At 44.4% G+C, this 20,348-nt stretch overlaps 1 protein-coding gene across 4 annotated transcripts in view; it reads left to right on the forward strand.

Annotated features, from left to right (window-relative positions):
- Positions 1-20,348, forward strand: part of GCNT2 (glucosaminyl (N-acetyl) transferase 2 (I blood group)) — a 101,064-nt gene that overhangs the window by 25,812 nt on the left and 54,904 nt on the right. Inside the window, exon 1 of one of the 4 annotated variants that reach the window (XM_063665795.1) lies at positions 2,285-3,986. The exons of the other annotated variants lie outside the window; for them this stretch is intronic. Within the exon in view, the coding sequence (XP_063521865.1) occupies positions 3,068-3,986 (919 nt within the window). The 5' untranslated portion in view covers positions 2,285-3,067. Of the gene's footprint in view, positions 1-2,284; positions 3,987-20,348 lie in introns of those variants that run through there. 4 annotated transcript variants of the gene reach the window in all.

A 20,348-nucleotide genomic window follows, 5' to 3' on the forward strand; every position in this document is an offset into this window, starting at 1 on the left:
GCAAACTCTCAGTGCCGTCTGCCTCCAACGCAGTTTTCCCCAGGTCTTTCGTACCTTGGCCTTCAGATGGGAAGCCAAGAGATGCCGAGCACATGGAGGAGGGCAATCTTTTCCCCCTTTGATTATTATTTTTTTAATTCATTGAGATTCTAAATCCTCTGTCATTTCAAAGAAAGGATACTCTCTTTACTTTGGAGCTATGTTCTACATATCATCCTAAGTGTAAAAAAATCATTAAATAGGCCGGGCGTGGTGGCTCATGCCTGTAATCCCAGTACTTTGGGAGGCCAAGGTGGGTGGATCGCTTGAGCCCAAGAGTTCAAGACCAGCTTGGCCAACATGGCGAAATCCCGTCTCTTCTAAAAATACAGAAATTAGCTGGGCGTGGTGGCACATGCCTGTAATCCCAGCTACTTGTGAGGCTGAGGCAGGAGGATTGCTTAAGCCCAGGAGGTCAAGGCTGCAGTGAGACATAATGGCACCACTGCACTCCAGCCTGGGTGACAGAGTCAGACACTGCCTCAAAGGAAAAAAAACCAAACATACCTCAAATAATGTCTGCAAAATAAAAGACTATGAATGGAATATGGAGAAAGCCTCTAAGATGCTCCCAGGGGAGTGTTAACATGTCTAGCCTGATTAATTGGCTAGTTTGGGAATAATTCTATCCAAAATGAGTGACAAGGCATGGCTGGCTAGTGTCAACTTTTTCCTCAGCTATAGTTAAATGCAGGCTGGGAGAGCTGACTTGTTCAGTCTCAGTAGCAAAAAAGTGCATGGTGTCTGGATAAGCAGGTTGTATAGCCTATTAGAAAAGAAAGGTAACAAGTAACAGTCTTCCTCTAATGCAATAAGTGATTTTTTTTAAAGTTCTCCTGTCAAGATTTTTTAATACCAGAATCTGAGAGTGGAGAAAATTGGCCCAAGGACAGACAAAAGAGCTGGGAGGAAAATCGACTATATTTTTCAACACACAAACAATGCCATTTGAAGTACTGGGTTGAGTATGGAAGTATTATGAACATTCCTAATTTGGTTAGTGTCTATATTTCTTAATATAGTAATGCTATTAATGTCTGTCTCCTAAGTTTGTATAAATCCAAACCCCCATGTTATTGGCCAGTTGGAAACAATAATGTAAACAGACTCTGTTGCCCAAATTAAGTTATGTGCACTGAATGCTTTGTCAAACTAACTATTTTAATATTCATTCTGAGCCACAAGTCTTTGCCAAACGAGATACTGAATTACTCTCTTTTGTTTAGGAGTAGAATACACAATAACCTAATATTTAAAAGTATTATTCAGAAGAAGAAGAAAAGCTTGGGATGGAATTTTTCTTTATCATAAATTTTAGATCATTCTCTTTGCTCGATTCCATAGAAGACACTAAGAATTAGATTGAACTGCTTTCTCATTGTTGTATTGTTTTCTACTTGACCTAAAAATCCAGGGGTGGGTTATATAGAGAGTTTATTTAGGAGACTTTGGTAAGGGAGAGAGAAAAATAATGTACAAGCTGGAAATTCATGAAAAATGTAAACAATGAAAGCTAGAAGAATGGAAGCGACAGTGTGCTCAGGAAATGATGTGTCATTCGGTCGGAGTTCAGGGTGCCCCTGAATCCCAGGAGGGTAGCGCTGGCTTTCCTGCCCATTGTGAAGGCAAGGAATCCGCGTGTGGTCCTATCAATTCCATTCATGGCAGGGTAGAGACTTTTCAAATGGAAGAAAATGTGCATTAAAGGACATTCTTTCTTCATGGGGTGGGGTAGTGAATGTGTTGGGGTTGAGGCACGGAGTTGTTTAGGTCAGGTAAATAGTGAGGGGAAATGAGCAGGCAATCAATGGTTAAGTTGGTGTTTTGCAAGCCATTTTAAGAGGATGCCAAGTAAAATGCATTAATCTACATTTCATTAAAAATTAGTTGGTGGGAAAGTGGAAAGTTGAAGACAAGAACCTTCCAAGTAAAACAGCTTGATACTCCTTGGCCAGAACACCACTATATTTACAAATAGAGGATAAAAACACCCACTTCCTAGGTGGTCCATAAGCTTAACTGGGCAGGCATATGACACTTCTGAGCATTCGATCCCGTTCTCTGGGGGGGGTTAAAGCCTGAATGCCCACCAAATCCCCTGTCTGAGCGTCATTTGTGACCAAGATTCAAATTATTTCCTGTGAAGCTCTAAGGCTCATATAACTCAGTGGATGTAGCTCACGACTTCTTCTTTTGACCCCAATATTCTAAGACAAACACCACAGCCGAAGCTGGAAGTGAGAGGAGAGGGGTTCGTTTCAGAGTCAGGAGCCCAAGGCGCCCCAGCAATTTCAGATCCCCTGGGACAGGAACTCCTCCTCCAGTAAGCTCTTGTTTTGAAAAAGTGGGGTGGGGCCAAAAAAGCATTACAATGGAGCTGGGGTGGATGAGGCTTTCTTTCATTTGAGATGTCACTTGTGTCAGGTTTCCTGAAACAGCGCATTGGAAAACAGAAGCTATTTTCTATCCCGTGGGTTGCGCTGGAAGAGCCGAGAGGCCAGGCTGTGGATCCTTGCCACGAACAACAAGAGAGGGCAAGTCCAGCCGCCTGCTAGGGGACTAGCAGGAAGCGGCACGCCTGCCAGAGCTCATCACTTCAACTCTGGCTTTCACTGCGCTCATTCCCTGAATGGCAGTAACCAGGGGGCGGGGGTGGCATGGGAAATGAAAGACAAGAGATATGGGAAACTAAATCTGCCGGGGGAAAGAGAGTTACCGGAGTTTTAGCAAAACAGCTAGCAGATGCAAACGGGGAGGCAGAGGGAGGAGGGAAGGCTGGGCTTCAGCAACCTGCCACAGGGATTTAAACAAAGGAGGTTTGAGAGAGGCGGGATCTGGCTGTAATATCGGCACGGGGACAGAGACAGCAGCTGGACTCTCGGGATGAAACGGAATCAATTCCCGGCGTCTCCAACAGGGCAGGAGTGACTGGAGTATGTTCCAAAATAAGAACTCAGAGAAACGAGTGAGTTTGGAAAAAAGACTTACAGATTTTGACGGTCTCTGACATTTCACCCTTCTTTGAGGCATGCCTTTATCAATGCGTTACCTCTTCATAATTTCTGTCTCTAGTGTAATTATTTTTATCGTCTTCTCTGTGTTCAATTTTGGGGGAGATCAAAGCTTCCAAAGGCTAAATATCTCAGACCCTTTGATGCTGACTCAAGTTTGCACATCTTTTATCAATGGAAAAACACGTTTCCTGTGGAAAAACAAACTAATGATCCATGAGAAGTCTTCTTGCAAGGAATATTTGACCCAGAGCCACTACATCACAGCCCCTTTATCTAAGGAAGAAGCTGACTTTCCCTTGGCATATATAATGGTCATCCATCATCACTTTGACACCTTTGCAAGGCTCTTCAGGGCTATTTACATGCCCCAAAATATCTATTGTGTTCATGTGGATGAAAAAGCAACAACTGAATTTAAAGATGCGGTAGAGCAACTATTAAGCTGCTTCCCAAACGCTTTTCTGGCTTCCAAGATGGAACCAGTTGTCTATGGAGGGATCTCCAGGCTCCAGGCTGACCTGAACTGCATCAGAGATCTTTCTGCCTTGGAGGTCTCATGGAAGTATGTTATCAACACCTGTGGGCAAGACTTCCCCCTGAAAACCAACAAGGAAATAGTTCAGTATCTGAAAGGATTTAAAGGTAAAAATATCACCCCAGGGGTGCTGCCCCCAGCTCATGCAATTGGACGGACTAAATATGTCCACCAGGAGCACCTGGGCAAAGAGCTTTCCTATGTGATAAGAACAACAGCGTTGAAACCGCCTCCCCCCCATAATCTCACGATTTACTTTGGCTCTGCCTATGTGGCTCTATCAAGAGAGTTTGTCAACTTTGTTCTGCACGACCCACGGGCTGTTGATTTGCTCCAGTGGTCCAAGGACACTTTCAGTCCTGATGAGCATTTCTGGGTGACACTCAATAGGATCCCAGGTACGTACAATTCTATATTTCATGCAAAAGAAATACGTCGTATTTGAAAGGGCTTTAGAATAACCAGCCACTTTTTATTAGGAAGTAGAAGATGAAAACTGGAACATATATAGTTCTCACCCTAGTCCTTTCTAAATGCAAAAAGATGTTCTTTTTTTTTTTTTTTTTTTTTTTGAGACAGGATCTCACTCTGTGGCCCAGGCTGGAGTGCAGGGGCACCATCATGGCTCACTGAACCCTGGACCTCCTGGGCTCCGGTAATCCTCCCACCTCAGTCTCCTGAGTAGCTGGGACTACAGGTGCACACCACCATGCTGGGCTAATTTTTTAAAAAAAATTTTGTGCAGACAGGGTCTCGCTATATTGCCCAGGCTGGTCTCCAACTCCACAGCTCAAGCTGTCCTCCCCACCTTGGCCTCCCAAAGTGCTGGGATTATAGGCATGAGCCACCATGCCTGGCCCAGAATGACGTTCTTATGTGATAATTCACATGTTCTGGAACTACTAAGTAATACCTTTCCATGGTATCACTTGGTGGTAAATCAAGTTCTTTTTCACACATCATGTTATTACATCTTTACCACAATAGCTGTTAGTCCACACTGGTGTTCTTTCTTTCCTCTAAATTTGTCAAGTTTGCTCTTACCCCAGGATCTTTGCCTTGGCCACCCTCCTGCCTACTCCAGGCCTCCACAGTCTCCTTCCCCTTAGCCAGATCTCAGCTCTCAGGTGTCAGCAGCTCTGATACTCCCGCTCATTGGCCAGCACACCACCCTGGTTTTCTTTTAAAGAGTTTATTGCCCTGTGGAATTAGGATATTTACCTATTTGCATGGGTTTGTTCTTGGTCTCCTCTGCATTTGTTCCATGAAGCCAGGGTTATTTTCTATCTCATTAACTGCTCCTCAGTGCTTAGAACAGAGAGTAAATGCTCAATAACTATATATTAGATGAATAAATGAGTGAGTGAGTGAGTGAATGAATGGTAAAGCATGAAGCTTTACTATGGCACCAGAGCTGTCTCCCTAAGACACTGTTGAGCTGAGAAATATTTGGACTCATGCATGTACCATATTATATGTGTAGGATTTTTAAAAAATACATTTTATTTCAAATAAAATAATGAGATTCTAGGAGAAACTCCTTGCTTTCTCATCCGAATTTTCCTATCTTTACTAATTTACCAGACCGATTGTTTTTCAAAGTGTATAAAACATGATGGGATTTCTTCTGAAGAAAACAGCGTGCTTTGGACTCAATGAAAAATACAAAATGGATCTCTGATGAACTAGACAGCATTATTATAGCAAGAGAAAAGCAATCATTGTTCTGGCTGTTGGGGGACTGCCAAGTTGGAAAGGCTGGTAGGTGCTCTTAGGCTGCAGGGCAGGGCCTGCTGGGCGAAAAACACGCCGACATTCTCTGGAAAATACCATGCCTGGTGTCTGAATCCCAGAGTGACTTGCCTGGTGAATGGGGCTCACTCGTATGCTGCGCACACTGTTTCCGCACCTGCCTCTGCCTGGGTTCATCCTCTCTTCACCTTTGATCTGTTGTTTCTACCATTCGCATATCATTGAGGAGCATTAGGTACTTAGGAGCTGATTTTCATATTTAAATATTTATTCCCTTTCTATTTTCATTCTTTCCTTAAAATTCATAAAAGTTGGGTCCCAGTCAAGTGGTTCCTTAAGTATTGTGCTGAGATGAGGGCATTTCATAAGTTAACAGAAGTCTAAATTGTTGCTTTTTTTTTTTTTTAAGAAAAACATGGGTTTTGGTTTTATTAAATGTAAATATCTGTGGTTATTTTGCCAGAAGTCCGGTCAGTTTTATCAATGTCAAATAATATAAGAAAATCAAGGCAAAAAGAATTCCCCTTTTTTCCTTACCCCCTTTCTGATTTCTTGGGAGACCAAAAGAATGATATCTGGATAGGTATAGGAGAAAACGCTATCTAGATGGGTATAGGAGAGAATGACATCTACATAGGTAGAGGAGAGAATGGTATCTAGGTAGGTATAGGAGAGAACACCTTTTTTGCTGTAGGTTTATGCCATGGCATGCTGGTTTCTGCCTTCTCACTGCAACAGTGTGGCCCCATGTAAATCACAGAACCTCATGGGACCTCAAATCTCTCCAGCTACAAAATGGGGAACCCAGGTAGAAAGACCCCTTTCATTCCTACACATACCTTTCTTTGCAGAAGACACAATGCCTAGAACAATGTAAAGACCTCCCACGCTGCTACTGGGAATCTGTAGAGAGAAAAGCGGAAGTGCTGGTGAGCCTGGATCATGTACTGCCCATCAACTTTGGCAAGTGCATCCCATTTCCCTTGCAGGAATTGGAGGCGAGAGCTCCTCCAGAGAGCAACTGCCTGGAGAGGAAGGCCAGTGTGGCCCATGTCAGTGGTCTGTCCTGTCTGATTCTGCAAGGGATGCCTTTCGGGATAGCGTGCCATGTCCTGGGGCTTTGTCTCTTTCCTTTCTTAGACTCTGGGCAACATCCTGGTTCAGGGAGAAAGGATATCCTGCTTCTAGGTAGGGCCTTCACAAATTACAAGTGAATTACAGCAAACAAATCTTAAAATGCTCCAGCCCTAGTGGTGCCTCTCTCTATCTTCAAAGGCAGTGGAAAATTTAATCCCACGCTCAAGTAACTCCCATGGTTTTACACTTGAGCATTCTTTGTGATTTGAGATATGGCATGTGAATCTGGTTCTTATATAACCACACAGTCGTTAATCAATATCAGCTCTTCTATTTTCTTTTTTTTTTGAGACAGAGTCTCACTCTGTAGCCCAGGCTGGAGTGCAGTGGTGCGATCTCGGCTTACTGCAACCTCTGCCTCCCGGGCTCAAGTGATTCTTGTGCCTCAGCCTCCTGACTAGCTAGGATTATAGGCCCCCCACCATCATGCCTGGTTAATTTTTTTGTGTTTTAGTAGAGACGGGGTTTCACCATGTTGCCCAGGGTAGTCTCGAATTCCTGAGCTCAGGCGATCCGCCCACCTTGGCCTCCCAAAGTGCTGGGATTACAGGCGTGAGCCACTGTGCCGGGCTGAGCTCTAATTTTCAATGTCATGTTTTAAGGGGAAAAATTCTTCTGTCCGTACAGGGTAAACATCTTTTTGCAAACGTGCAAGTGCAGGTGGTGCTGTTCATGTCTTCCCTGGAAGCGACCGCCTCCCTTTCTTCTAAATACCTTAAATTAAAATGTGTTAGCAAGACCCTGTGCAGGTATTTCAGGTTTCCCAAAACACCCCCAAGAGCAATGTGACCAAGAAAATGATTAGTACCTCAGAATTAGATGGTTTCAGAAAACAAAGTGAAAATCGGTTCGAATTGGCAAGACTGAATAGAAGGGATATTCATAGAAGTAGCAGTAAATCACAGAGCTTCACACTGCCTTTTTTTTTTTCTTGGTGCCTTTCTACTGAGAGTGACTTCTCTTTTGGTTTTCAACCACTAGGCTCTCTGCACACTGTTAGAAATAGTGATAGAACAGGCCAGAAAGAGGTCCTTAGGGGCCCCAGTCTCACACTCCTCTTCAGGGGAACCAGGTAGAGTGGTTGTCCTTCTCTTCTGTGTGGCTCGTGCACAGATGGGGTGTCTAGCCGCCTCCCTTCTGGATACATTCTCAGAGGAAATTCTCCAGGACCACAGATTTCTCTGACCCACGTTACAGAGCATCAGGCTGTGACAGCAGTAACTTCTGACTTCCGGTGCACCCTTGTATTTTCTACCATCTCTGACCTTTGTAGTGATTGCTCTAAGTCACTTTAAGAAAAGCCCATGTGCCCTAGATCTTCTGGCTATTCTTTCAGCATTTTCTTTTCTTTTTCTTTTTTTTTTTTTTTTTTTTTTGAGACAGAGTTTCACTCTTGTTGCACAGGCTAGAGTGCAATGGCACGATCTCGGCTCACCGCAACCTCCGCCTCCTGGGTTCAAGCGATTCTCCTGCCTCAGCCTCCCGAGTAGCTGGGATTACAGGCATGTGCCACCATGCCTGGCTAATTTTGTATTTTTAGTAGAGATGGGGTTTCTCCATGTTGGTCAGGCCGGTCTCAAACTCCCGACCTCAGGCGATATGCCCACCTTGGCCTCCCAAAGTGCTGGGATTACAGGTGTGAGCCACTGTGCCTGGCTCTTGCAGCATTTTCATCTGCCTGTCTTCCCCAAGGCAGAGCACCTGAAGCCATTTCATTTTTGCTTTACGCTTTGTGAAATTGTTCAGCATCTACCCAAGTGGCAGCTGGTTGATCTTCTTCCCAGTCCATTCCCATGGCTAGATTGTCTTCTTACACTTCAGGGTGGTTTCATCTCTAAGGAACAAAGCTACCCCACTCTTTGGCTTCAGCTCCTTTTTTTCCCTCGCTGTACTAAGTGTGCTTTTGGAGTCTTTGCTCATTCATTACTCTGACCTTTCTCATGCCATGATATTTTTCTTCCATAAGAATGTTTTCATTTATCTCGTTTCCTTTTTCCACTTTGTATACATTTTCTTTTTTTTTTTCAGAGCCCTTTTGTCAAATTCTCTCAACCTCAGAATGGATCACATGATCCCATTTCCTCATTTTTTAATTCTAAAAATATCGTGTTTCCTACTTTGATTTGTTTTGCTTTTTTAACTGTGACTTTTATTTATATGTGCACATTCTTTGGGAGGGTGTTAGGACTCTTTCGGTTGCAAGTGTCAGAAACTCAACTCAAAGGAGCTTAAACAAGCACCAGAAGTTACTGGGTCACATATCCGAGATGCCCAAGGGAGCTCCCAATCAAGCTGGATCAGCGACTCAAACAGTGTACTCAGGACCCTTTCTTGCTAGGTCGTCTCCCTGTGGGGTGACCAACTGTCCCAGTTTGCCCAGGTTGGAGGGGCAGTCCTGGGCATGGGGCCTTGATGGGTACAGCCAGGTCGAGATGGTCCCCCTATCTCTCTGCATCTCTGTGCTATCTTCCATCAGGCAAATTCTCCCCAGAAAGCCAGAAGTAGCTCCAAGTGTACTTGCTTTTCACAGTGGTTACTCCTGGGGGACAAGAAACTCTTTTTCCTGAGAGTTCCAGTGATAGCTTAAGGGACACCTCAGATTGGCCCTGCTTAGTCCAAATTCCCATCCCTGGTTGGGCACGGTGGCTCACACCGGTGGTCCCAGCACTTTTTGAGGCCCAGGCGGGAGGATCCCTTGAGCCCAAGAGTTGGAGACCAGCCTGGGTAACAAAGCGAGACCCTGTCTCTACAAAAAATAAATTATTCACCAGGCATGGTGGTGCGCACCTGTACTTCCAACCACTCAGGAGACCAAGGCAGAAGGATCGCTTGATAGAGTCAGACCTTCTCTGGAAAAAAAAAAAAAACCACAAAAACAAATTCCTATCCATAAACAAATCACAGGGGTGAAGAATGCTCACCAACATTTCTTGGGTCCCTTTTCTACCCTGAAGCCAAGGGCTAGGGACAGGCTTTGGTGGAGGAGGCTGCTCAGGGTGATGCTGGGCAGAGCAAAGCACAGGGCCACTGCAGGACACCCCTTGTCCTACACTGGGCGGCAGGGTGGGTTAGGGGTTGTTAACAAGCAGCACTTTGGGAGGCTGAGGCGGGTGGATCACCAGAGGTCGGGAGTTCCAGATCAGCCTGGCTAACATGGTGAAACCCTGCCTCTATTAAATATACAGAATTAGCTGGGTGTGGTGGTGCACGCCTGTAATCCCAGCTACTCCAGAGGCTGAGGCAGGAGAATCACTTGAACCCAGGAGGCAGAGGTTGCAGTGAATCGAGATCATGCCACTGAACTCCAGCCTGGGCAACAGAGTGAGACTCAGTCTCCAAGAAAACAAACAAACAAACAAATAAGCACATCCCTCCTGTGATATTAGAGGGGCAAGATTTAGTTTTATACATATAGGTGTGTGAGTGGATACAACTTTAACAATTTTAACAATTTTAACTGATGTAACCGTTCCCTTTTCTCTCATAAAAACCTGTTCAATAATAATGTCACTCTATTATATTTGGATAGTACTTAATTTGCAAGGGAAATTTCTTACACATTATCTCCTTTAATTCTTATAAAACCCCATAAGAAGGGGACTGTTCCCATTTTACAGATGAGAAAGTTTAAGATGAAAATATGTGACTTAGCTGGGCGTGGTGGCTCACGCCTATAATCCCAGTAGTTTGGGAGGCTGAGGCCTGTGGATCACCTGAGGTCAAGAGTTCGAGACCAGCCTGGCCAACATGGTGAAATGCCTTCTCTACTAAAAATACAAAAATTAGCCAGGCGTGGTGGCGGGACCCTGTAATCCCAGCTACTCGGGAGGCTGAGGCAGGAGAATCGCTTGAACCCAAGAGGCGGAGCTTGCAGTGAGCCGAGATTGTACCACTGCATTCCAGCCTGGGTGACAGAGAGAGACTCCATCTCAAAAAAAAAAAAAAAAAAAAAAAAAAAAAAAAATATATATATATATATATATATATATATATATATATATATATATATATATATGATTTGTCCAAAGACAAATATTGCATATGCCTAACAAGAAATCAGAATAAAAAGAAATATCCAAGGGAAGGAGGTAGCACATGTTATCCGCTTATTTTAAATTGAACCCAGTTTAATGAATTCTTCATTGAATGATTGCAATTACTGCGAGTGTTCTGAAGATGAAACTTAGCTAATTCTAAGTCTTATTCAGCTTGCAGAATGGTTATATAATTAGACCCACTCAAAAACTTTCTCTTTCATCCTGATATTCAGCCCATTTTCCTGGAGATTTTGGCTTTTTCATGTGAGCAGAGGTGCAGGAAAGATGAAGGCAATTAATGTTTACTGAACATGTGCCTATGGGTTTAGAGTATTTCAGTTGAATCTCCGCAAGAATCCCGTCCAGTGGGTACTTAAATCGACATTTTGCAAATACAAAGATGGGATCAGAGGGGCTGAGTAATGTGCCCTATTCCAAAAGCAAGAAGCAGAGTAGAGAATGTGTGCGGCAGGCCCCTTGAATTCTATGTGCTCTGAACTAAACTCAGACTGCCCCTTTGCAAGTCTCTGAATTTGACACCATTCTCTGTTAGCTCAGACCTGTGGGCTGGGTTCTGTGTCTCCCTTAGCTCTCCCTACCCTCATCCCTGCTGATCTGGCTCTTCCTGGAGTGTAGAAGTCAAGGGCTCAGGCTCCAGAGTCAGAGAGAACCAGGTTGGACTCCTGGCTCCTCCATCACCAGCCATGTATCCCCTGACATCTGTCAACCTTAATCTTAGCATCACAATATGGCACAGATGGCAGAAGCCTGGACCCTGCAGCCAGACGGCCTGAATGTGAATCCCATCTCTGTCACTTAGAAGTTGTGTGACCTTGGACAAAGTACCTAACTTTTGTGTCCCAGTGACTTCATCTGTAAAATGGGACAATAATAGTAGATATCAAATACGTAAGGTCTAAATGAGTTAGTTATTGTTATTGTATTTTCATCTATAAGATGGATATTCATTTAATAAATATTTATGGAGCAACCAGACGCTTTGCTGGGTACTGAGAAATAGCAGTGAATGAGACACATAAGGCCCCTACCTCATGGAGGATACATTTTAGAAGGAAGAGACAGCCAATAAATAGTAGAGAGAGAGAAGCCAGATCATTAGAGTTGATGAGAAATGCTATGAGGGAAATATACAGGGAGCAACCTACTGTAGATGAAATGGGACAGGAAGCCTTCTTGGCAATGGTAGCACATGAACTGCCTCCCAAAATGAGAGTGAGCCAGCCATGCACTTGTGAAAGAGAGTCCAGGCAGAGGGAATAGGGATCGCAAAGGTCCTGGGTAAGCCTGGTGTCTGCGGAGCCAGAAAAGCAGCCCATGTGGCCATGGCCGAGCGAACGAGGATGAGAGCTGGACTGGGCATGAGGCAGGCAGTGCATGAACCCACACAGGCCCTTGCAGGAGGCCGGAGAAAAACAGATCTGACAGTGCCCTGCTTGTGGGCAAGTGCTGGGCACAGAGGAAACACTCAGCAAAATGGATCTTGCCACAGGCCTGTTTTCTGTGGAGTCCTAATTCAGGAAAAGGAGTCAACCTGGTGGGATCAAGGGAAAGCAAAGAGGGAAAGCAGATAAGCTGCAAGTCCGCCTTTCTTCATGGTCCAGGACACAAGCTCCTGAGCCAATAATTCACAATTTTCCCACGACCAGCTATCACCAGACACCTGCAAATTAGCTCCCTGCAACCTTGGCATTGTCAGTACTGCACAAAGCTCTCTTCAGCATGAACACTACCCTATAAAATCTCCAGCAAGCCTTTGTTTCTTTGCAGTCAGCTTCTGCTTGCCTGCCCGTTGCCTTTTCAGCAATGTATCTTCCTACTTTCTTGAATAAAGCTACCTTTCTCTACCTACAACTGTCTTGGTAAATTCTTCTTGGTAAATTCTTTTCCCCCTACACCACCGGCCAAGATAGTATTGCTCCCCCGTGACACTTTCCACTTCTGGCGCCGTCGTCTACCCTTCTTCTTTCTCTTAAAGTTGTATAATTTCTTCCTAACTAGTTTCCCTGACCTGTGCTTTAATCCATCCTCCACAGTAACAGGATGACCTTTGTAACAGGCACCCATGGTCATGCGATCACATCCCTCTCCTCCTTAGAAGCTGTGTATGGATTCCCTTCCCCTACGGTGTATGGACAGCATCCCAGCACCTTCGCCAAACACAGAGAGCTCCTCGAGATCTGGCCCCCTTGGCCTTTCCAGTGACTTCTCTAGCTGCGCCCTTCCCCAGATAACTTGCGGGTCCCTGTTCTGCCACTCCCAGCCTTCCTGCCCTGATGCACGCAGTCCCTCTCCCGGCAGGCTCCCGGATGCTCTTCCTCCCTATCCTGCCTCTGATTGATGTGTGCTTTTTTTTTTTTTTTAATTCAGCTTAGAGTCACACTCTGTAAAATTCTTTTCCTGATTCTCACTCCTCTGGACTCCTGTACAACGTTGTAATATTATTGGTCTTTTTATTTTTATGTTTAAAAAAATTTTTAGGAGACAAGGCCTGGCTCTGTGGCCCAGGCTGGAGTGCAGTGGTACCATCATGGCTCACTGAAGCCTCGACCTCCTAGGCTCAGGCAGTTCTCCTGCCTCTGCCTCCCGAATAGTTGGGACTTTAGGTGCCACCATGCCCAGCTAATTTTTAAAATCTTTATAGAGAGAGAATTTCACAGTGTTGCCTAAGCTGATCTTGAACTCCTGGCCTCAAGTGATCCTCCTGCCTTGGCCTCCCAAAGCGTTGAGATTATAGGCATGAGCCACTGCGCCCAACCATATCAGTTTTGCGGTGCTGTGTTGTATATTCCTAGTGACCTTTTAGAATAGGCTTCAAGGGCAGCAGCTGCACAGGCCTATTTCTGTTTACACCTAGCATACCTCGGGCACATGAGCAGTACTCAAGATGATGGAGTCCCAACTTATATTTGTTTAACCTACACAAACTTAACTAAATGCATGCACACATGTACGCATGTGCGTGCACACGTTTTATATGGGTTTAAATGGTGTTGGCCATGCCACTCTGCCCTTCATTTTACCCAGTGAGTGGGATCCAGAGTAAGCCAAGGATTCTGCTCATTCTCTTGATAGGGTTTGCTTCCCAAGGCTCACTAATGTTAAAGGACTGTATATGTCTATCTCATAACATAGCTCCTCTGCTCAAACTAACTTCTTCATCTAGTGCTCATTAGAAGAAACAACCATCTGGACCAAGATTAAAGAGAAGGCTAGACTTATGCCTATAATCCCAGCACTTTGGGAGGCCAAGGAAGGAGGATCACTTGAGCCCAAGAGTTCAAGATAAGCCTGGGCAACATAGTGAGACCACATCTCAACAAAAAAATAAAATAATAAAATGAAATTGGCCAAGTCTGGTGACACACACCTGTATTCCCAGCTACTCAGGAGGCTAAGGTGGGAGGATCACTTGGCCCCAGGAGTTGGAGACCAGCCTGGGCAACACAGTGACTCATCTCTACAAAATATACAAAAATCAGCTGGGCATGGTGACACGTGTCTGTGGTACCATATACTTGGGAGGCTGAGGTAGGAGGGTCACTTGAGCCCCAGAGGTGAAGGCTGCAATAAGCTAGGATGGCGCCACTGCATTCCAGCCCTGGCAACAGAGCAAGATGCTATCTCAAAGAAAAAGAAGAAAGATTAAAGGGAAGACTGACCATGTTGGAATGTGGTGCATTCCTAAGGAATATCTCTAGAGGAATATTAACTTTTAGGCTTTTTTGCCTTTACTCATTGACTCTGCAACCTCACCTCTGTGTAAGATGTATAGCTACTGTACATATTTCTTGGATGTATTGAACAGCTAATAATTGCCAGAGCCAGGGCACAAATTGATCTCTTCTTACTTCTAATCCAGTGCCCTGTCTCCTCTCCACAATGCAATGTATAGAATCGATCTTTTCTGGAAGTTGTTATTGAGAAAGGCAGATAGGGTTAAAAGTGCTAGCAAGATAATTATCAAAGACAGAAGCCTGCAAAATTTATCATGGAATTTTGACTTTGCCCTCGAACTCTCAGCCGAAACCTCAAGATAATGAAAAGGTGATCACGTTGCCAGTTATAAAGGGATTTTATAATCCCTCGCTGAGAAAGTTGAATGTAAATGAAGAGCTCTGTTCTTTTCACCTTCTTGCTTACTGACTATTGAAATGAGACTTAGCTATCGGTGGAATTTTGGAGCTACTATTCTCAGTGAAATTCAGAATTCGAGAAATGTTTTCAGGAAACATCCTCCTTAGTTCTTTCCTCAGTTTACTTCGTGGCTCTTGCAGTTCTTTCCCCCTTGGTGATCTCATTTACATCTGCAGTTTCTCACCACTACCTCAGTACTGACCATTCACTTCCCTATGGTGAGCTCCCAGGCCTTCTGCCACATTTCCTTATCTTTTGGATATCTCTTCTCGAAGCTTCTACGAGTGCCTGCTGACATCTCCCTACTCCCCACACACCCAGCTTTCCACTGACAGTCTCTGTGGTATGGCCATCCTTCAAGTCAGCCAACTTCCCCCCTTCTGGTACCCCTAGATCCAGCCAGCACATTCCGTACGTTTTGTCTGTGAGAGTTTTCTAGCAAGTTCTAGCCTTCCTGTTTTCATCATTACTGTTCTTAACTCTGGCCCATCACACCTGTCAAGCACATTATCGTCAGACCCATTCCAAGCAGTCTGTCTGGCCCGAGTCTCCCTCTTCAAACCATTCTAACACTCTTAACATATTTTGCTTCTTAAGACATAGCTCTAAGAAAAATGTTTTCTCAATTCCAAATGCTTCAGTGAGTGTCAACAACTTATTGAATTATTCAGTATAGACATCTCAACATGGCAGGTTGGATGTCAAAATCTCCCTGTAGGAGATCCCCTCAGTATTACCTGTGTTACCCCACCATCAACTCCCATTGCTGCCTTCCCTGAAAGGAACCCTTCAGAAAAGCCACCATGCCTGTAATCCTGCCATAGGTCCTTTTCTTCATGTCACCCTCTCTGTTTGGGCCATTGCCTTCCATCTCTCCATTTAAATAATGACCTTATTTAATGGTATGTCATTCAGTGGTAACACATCATGTCATTGGTGTGTCATTGAATGACACACAATGGTGTGTCATTTAGGAAGCTTTTTATCGTCTTATTTTTTCCCAATTTTATACCTTTATAAACCTCTGTTGTAATGCTTTTATGTCATTCTAGAATCTTTGCATTATCATTATTAATGTGAATATCATATTATCCTGACTAGACTATAATGTCTTTGAGGTCTTTTGTATTTTTGGCAGCCCAGCATAGTGAACATTCAGTGGGCTGACAGGAAACATTTATTGAATTGAGTCAAATGGAAATAATTTTAGGATGTTGGTGCCCCTCAGCACTGCTGCCCAGTCAACTTCAAATCATCACCCCCTGCATCACCCCCTGCCACCCGCTCCCCCCGCCACACACACACACACCCCCTAGGTAATTTTGCCAAATCCTGAAGGGTCAACTTCAAACAGTATCTTTGAGCCATGTTTTCTGAGACAGGGTCTCACTCCATCTCCCAGGCTGGATTGCAGTGCGTGATCTTGGCTCACCGCAGCCTCAAACTCCTGGGCTCAAGCAAGTCTCCCACCTCAGCCTCCCAAGTAGCTGGGATTATAAGCATGAGCCACTGCACCTGGCCCACGTTCAATTTTTCTTTGACGTTTCCTAAATGGTCCTCTGCTCTTGGGCAACAGCAATGAGACAGTTCTCTTCCACTCAGTTTTTCCAAAGCATCCTGCTTATTTTGGGAATGCTTCTCATGCTGAACCGAGCCCGGGGGCAGCATCTGCTCCAGACAGGCTGTTCTTCAACCCAAGGTCCAACCACCATCGTAGTGGACCATTTGCAGTCTCAGCTATGCCCTAAGCAAAAATATGTTAACTGATTTTCTAACTAACCATTTCTCAATGTAGTTTTTCCATGCTAGGACTACTCATGAACCTGTCTTTCTCTCACCCTCTAAGCTCATGTGGATTTCTTTCTTTCTTTCTTTCCTTCCTTCCTTCCTTTCTCTCTCCCTTCCTTCCTTCCTTTCTGTCTTTCTTTCTTTCTTCCTGACAGGATTGCACTCTGTCACCCACACTGGAGTGCATGGCGTGATCACGGCTCACAGCAGCCTCAACCTACCAGGCTCATGCGTTCCTCCCATGCACCACGATGCCCAGCTAATTTTTGTAATTTTTTAGATACGGGGTTTTGCCATGTAACTCAGGCTGGTCTTGAACTCCTGGACTCAAGTGATCCACCTGTCTCAACCTCCCAAAGTGTCGGGATTACAGGCATTAGCAACGGCACCCAGCATGTGGCATTCTTTCTTAAGTGCTTCTGGACAAAGCCATGAGTGGCAGAAGGCTTTCCCTGAATCCACTTACCTTGTGTCTCCTTTTGACACCACATTTCTAGAGAGTGGATGGATGGGAGTTGTGCTTTCGAAACTGTGCCCTTCAGCTCTGTACTTTTGTGAAAGGTATTCTCCCATAATCTTCCTCCTCAGCCAGGTTTAAAAGATCAGAACTTAACTGTGAAAATATCAGAGGGTACAACTTCAGTCTTTCCTGAGTAAGCTGGAGATACACATGTCATACCGATAAATTTAGCTTCATGCTACCATCAGCCCTCTCTTCTGGACATTTCCTGGTTCATTTTCTTTCTAGCCATCTCCTTCCTTAGACCCAATCTTCACATAATTCTTCCTTCACTGAAAATCTAATTCTGCACTTGGTTCAAGTCTGAGCTCCTTCTTCAAGCTCTTTGGGGGGCCTGCTGAAAAAGGCCCTCCTGCCTTAGAGTCCAAATCCCCTCTTGTGTCCTATGTGAAAACTACTGCCCCCAAGACCCTGAAGTCCTTGCTAGGTTTTGGGCCATGTCCTAGAGAGGCTGAACATGTCTCTGTCTGGTTTCTTCTCTCCCAGGATTTTGGTCTGTTGGAGTTAACCGGCTTCCTCCTCACTTCTAAGCCTTCTAGATTTATCTCTGGTCCGTTATCCTACTACTTTATGGACTTTCTTTGTCAGGTACTCAATCTAAACCAAGCCTCTCAGGTACAGTTTTCCCATAAAAACAACCTCCTCTTTATTCTATGCTGAATCTAAAATAATGACAGCATTTAGAACCACAAGCGGCATTAGGGAGCATCCTCTAATCCTAGTTACACAAATTTGGAGATTGTGAGCCAGACAGATCAAGTGGCTGGCTGATCGTCCTGCTCCTTAAAATGAGTTTACGTTTTCTAGCCTCACTGCCTATTTCTTATAAAGCTTAGAATGAGCATTCCATCCCTACAATCCCATATGTTTCTGTTAATCCCACCCCATACGGAAAGAAGATCTCTCAAGTTACACTTGGTATAGAGGGAGGGGAGTTTAGAAAATGTAATGCTATAGTAGAAATTATGATGATGATGATGATAATTATTATTATTATTTTTTGAGACAGAGTCTCGCTCTTGTTACCCAGGCTGGAGTGCAATGGTGCAATCTCAGCTCACTGCAACCTCCGCCTCCCAGGTTCAAGCAATTTTGCCTGCCTCAGCCTCCCGAGTAGCTAGGATTACAGGCGCCTACCACTATACCTGGCTAATTTTTGTATTTTTAATAGATACGGGGTTTCACCATGTTGGCCGGACTGGTCTTGAATTCCTGACCTCAGGTGACCCACCCACCTCGGCCTCCCAAAGTGCCGGGATTACAGGTGTGTGCCACCGCACCAAGCCCTGTAGTAGAAATTATTATCTCTTTACATTCTCCCATTATCGTTTGTTACTAAAACCTTCCTATATCCACTGGAAAACATCTGTGTAGTTGGTATAATTTAAATGCATTCTTTTGGGTTCACTGTAAAGCCATCCCATGAATATGAATCACTTGTCCCCATGCCTCAGTGGTTCACGGAAATGTGAAGAAGGATCACGCAGAGATTTTCCACACTATAGACTTAGTGATGATTTGCACGCCTCCCCCCTCCACACCCCCTGAGATAATGATTTGAATGTTTCTTTTCCTTTCACACTGATAGTTATTGTATATCCCTAATCAGTAATACCTTCAGTAGTAATTGTCTGTCTGGGAGTGGTTAGGACTGATGCTATCTAGAGGGAACAATTCTCCCTGGTCTGCCAAAGCTGCTCTAGTTCTAGTACTGAAATCCTGTGTTCTGGGAAACCCCTCAGCTCTGGGCAAGCCGGGACAGTTGGTCACCCTAAGCACCTCCCACCCCATTCCAGCTCACCTTTCCATGTCAGGATGAAGAATTCAGTGCCCAAAATATTTATGTTCCGCAGAACTGCACTGATCAATAACCTGGAAAAAAAATGATACTTGAAACCACTTATTTATGTAGGTTACAACACATTGAAGGGTAAAAATCAAAGCTACAATATTAGCCGTGAAGACCCCAACCAAAGTGAACCCGGACTGGACCTATTCCATTTATAACAATTTTCCCATTGTTTTTGAGGAGAGAATATAGAGTTTAAGGATGTCATCTAAAAGGATAGATGGCAGGCCGGGCACAGTGGCTCACGCCTGTAATCCCAGCACTTTGGGAGGCCAAGGAGGCCAAAGCAGGTGGATCACGAGGTCAGGAGATCGAGACCATCCTGGCCAACACGGTGAAACCCCGCCTCTACTAAAAATACAAAGAAAATTAGCCGGACGTAGTGGCGGGCGCGTGTAGTCTCAGCTACTCAGGAGGCTGAGTCAGGAGAATGGCATGAACCCAGGAGTCGGAGCTTGCAGTGAGCTGAGATTGTGCCACTGCACTGCAGCCTGGACGACAGAGCGAGACTCCGTCTCAAAAAAAAAAATAAATAAAAATAAAAAATAAAAGGATAGATGGCTAAATATAAAATATGAACTTAAAACTATGTTCCCAGTGAGAGCATCAAATGCAAAAATTGTCTCCAGTTAGGTACAAACACAGGATGTATCTTGGAGGCAAATTTGTTCCTAATTTAATTTCTAGGAAAGCAGAAGAAACGTCTGCTTTTTGGGATCTGTCCAAGCCCTCTGCCCTAACAAACTGTCTAAACTCAGGCAAATGGCCGGCTCTGTGTGAAAGGAGCTAGTTTAAAAGCGGATTGAATAAACTGAAAAGGAGTCCAGAATTTAATAGGGCTATTAAAATTAGAAGTTGCAAGAAATCACTGCCTATCTCTATTTTAAGACTTTTGTTTCCATTTATTTGAAAGTGTTCGGAAGATATAAAGGATGGGATGTTCTAGATGTGGATCTCTGGCAGCAACTGGATTGTCAGATAGTGTCTCTTGGAATTTCTCATCTTCTTTTTCCTCGGATGAGACATTTGGAATCAGAGAAAAGTTGTGCAGAAAGACAAATAGTTACCTATGCTGTTCCTTGAAATTTAACAGAATATAGTCAAAGATAAAATTTTCCTTTGTGGGTTTTATTGTTGTTGTTGTTGTTATCTTTGCTTGGGCAATTAACACCAGAAGGGAAAGGAATTTTCTCTCCCAGTGGGGTTGCTAGGGAAGTAGAGGAAAGCAGTGTGTAGAAGAGCAAGGTAAGTTGGGGTGGGGGCAGGTGGTGTCACAGTCAGAGAAGCTATAGAAAGCTTCTTTGATTTACTTTCCGCCACTTGGATAGGCTTTCTACTACTGCCTTTTAAAAATTGGAAAGCTAAGGCACAGTAATTTTTAGAAGCTTTCTCAGGGACCCTTAGCAAATAGCAGGGCCAGGTTTAAACATGGTCTTCAACTGAAAAGCAGCGGTCTTCACCACCATGCCGCATATTGACCCCATCGTTAGGTTTTTGCAGGTGCACTAGCAGGCCAGCTCAC

Source organism: Pongo pygmaeus, chromosome 5, assembly GCF_028885625.2.
Source record: "Pongo pygmaeus isolate AG05252 chromosome 5, NHGRI_mPonPyg2-v2.0_pri, whole genome shotgun sequence".
Taxonomy (NCBI): Eukaryota; Metazoa; Chordata; class Mammalia; order Primates; family Hominidae; genus Pongo; species Pongo pygmaeus.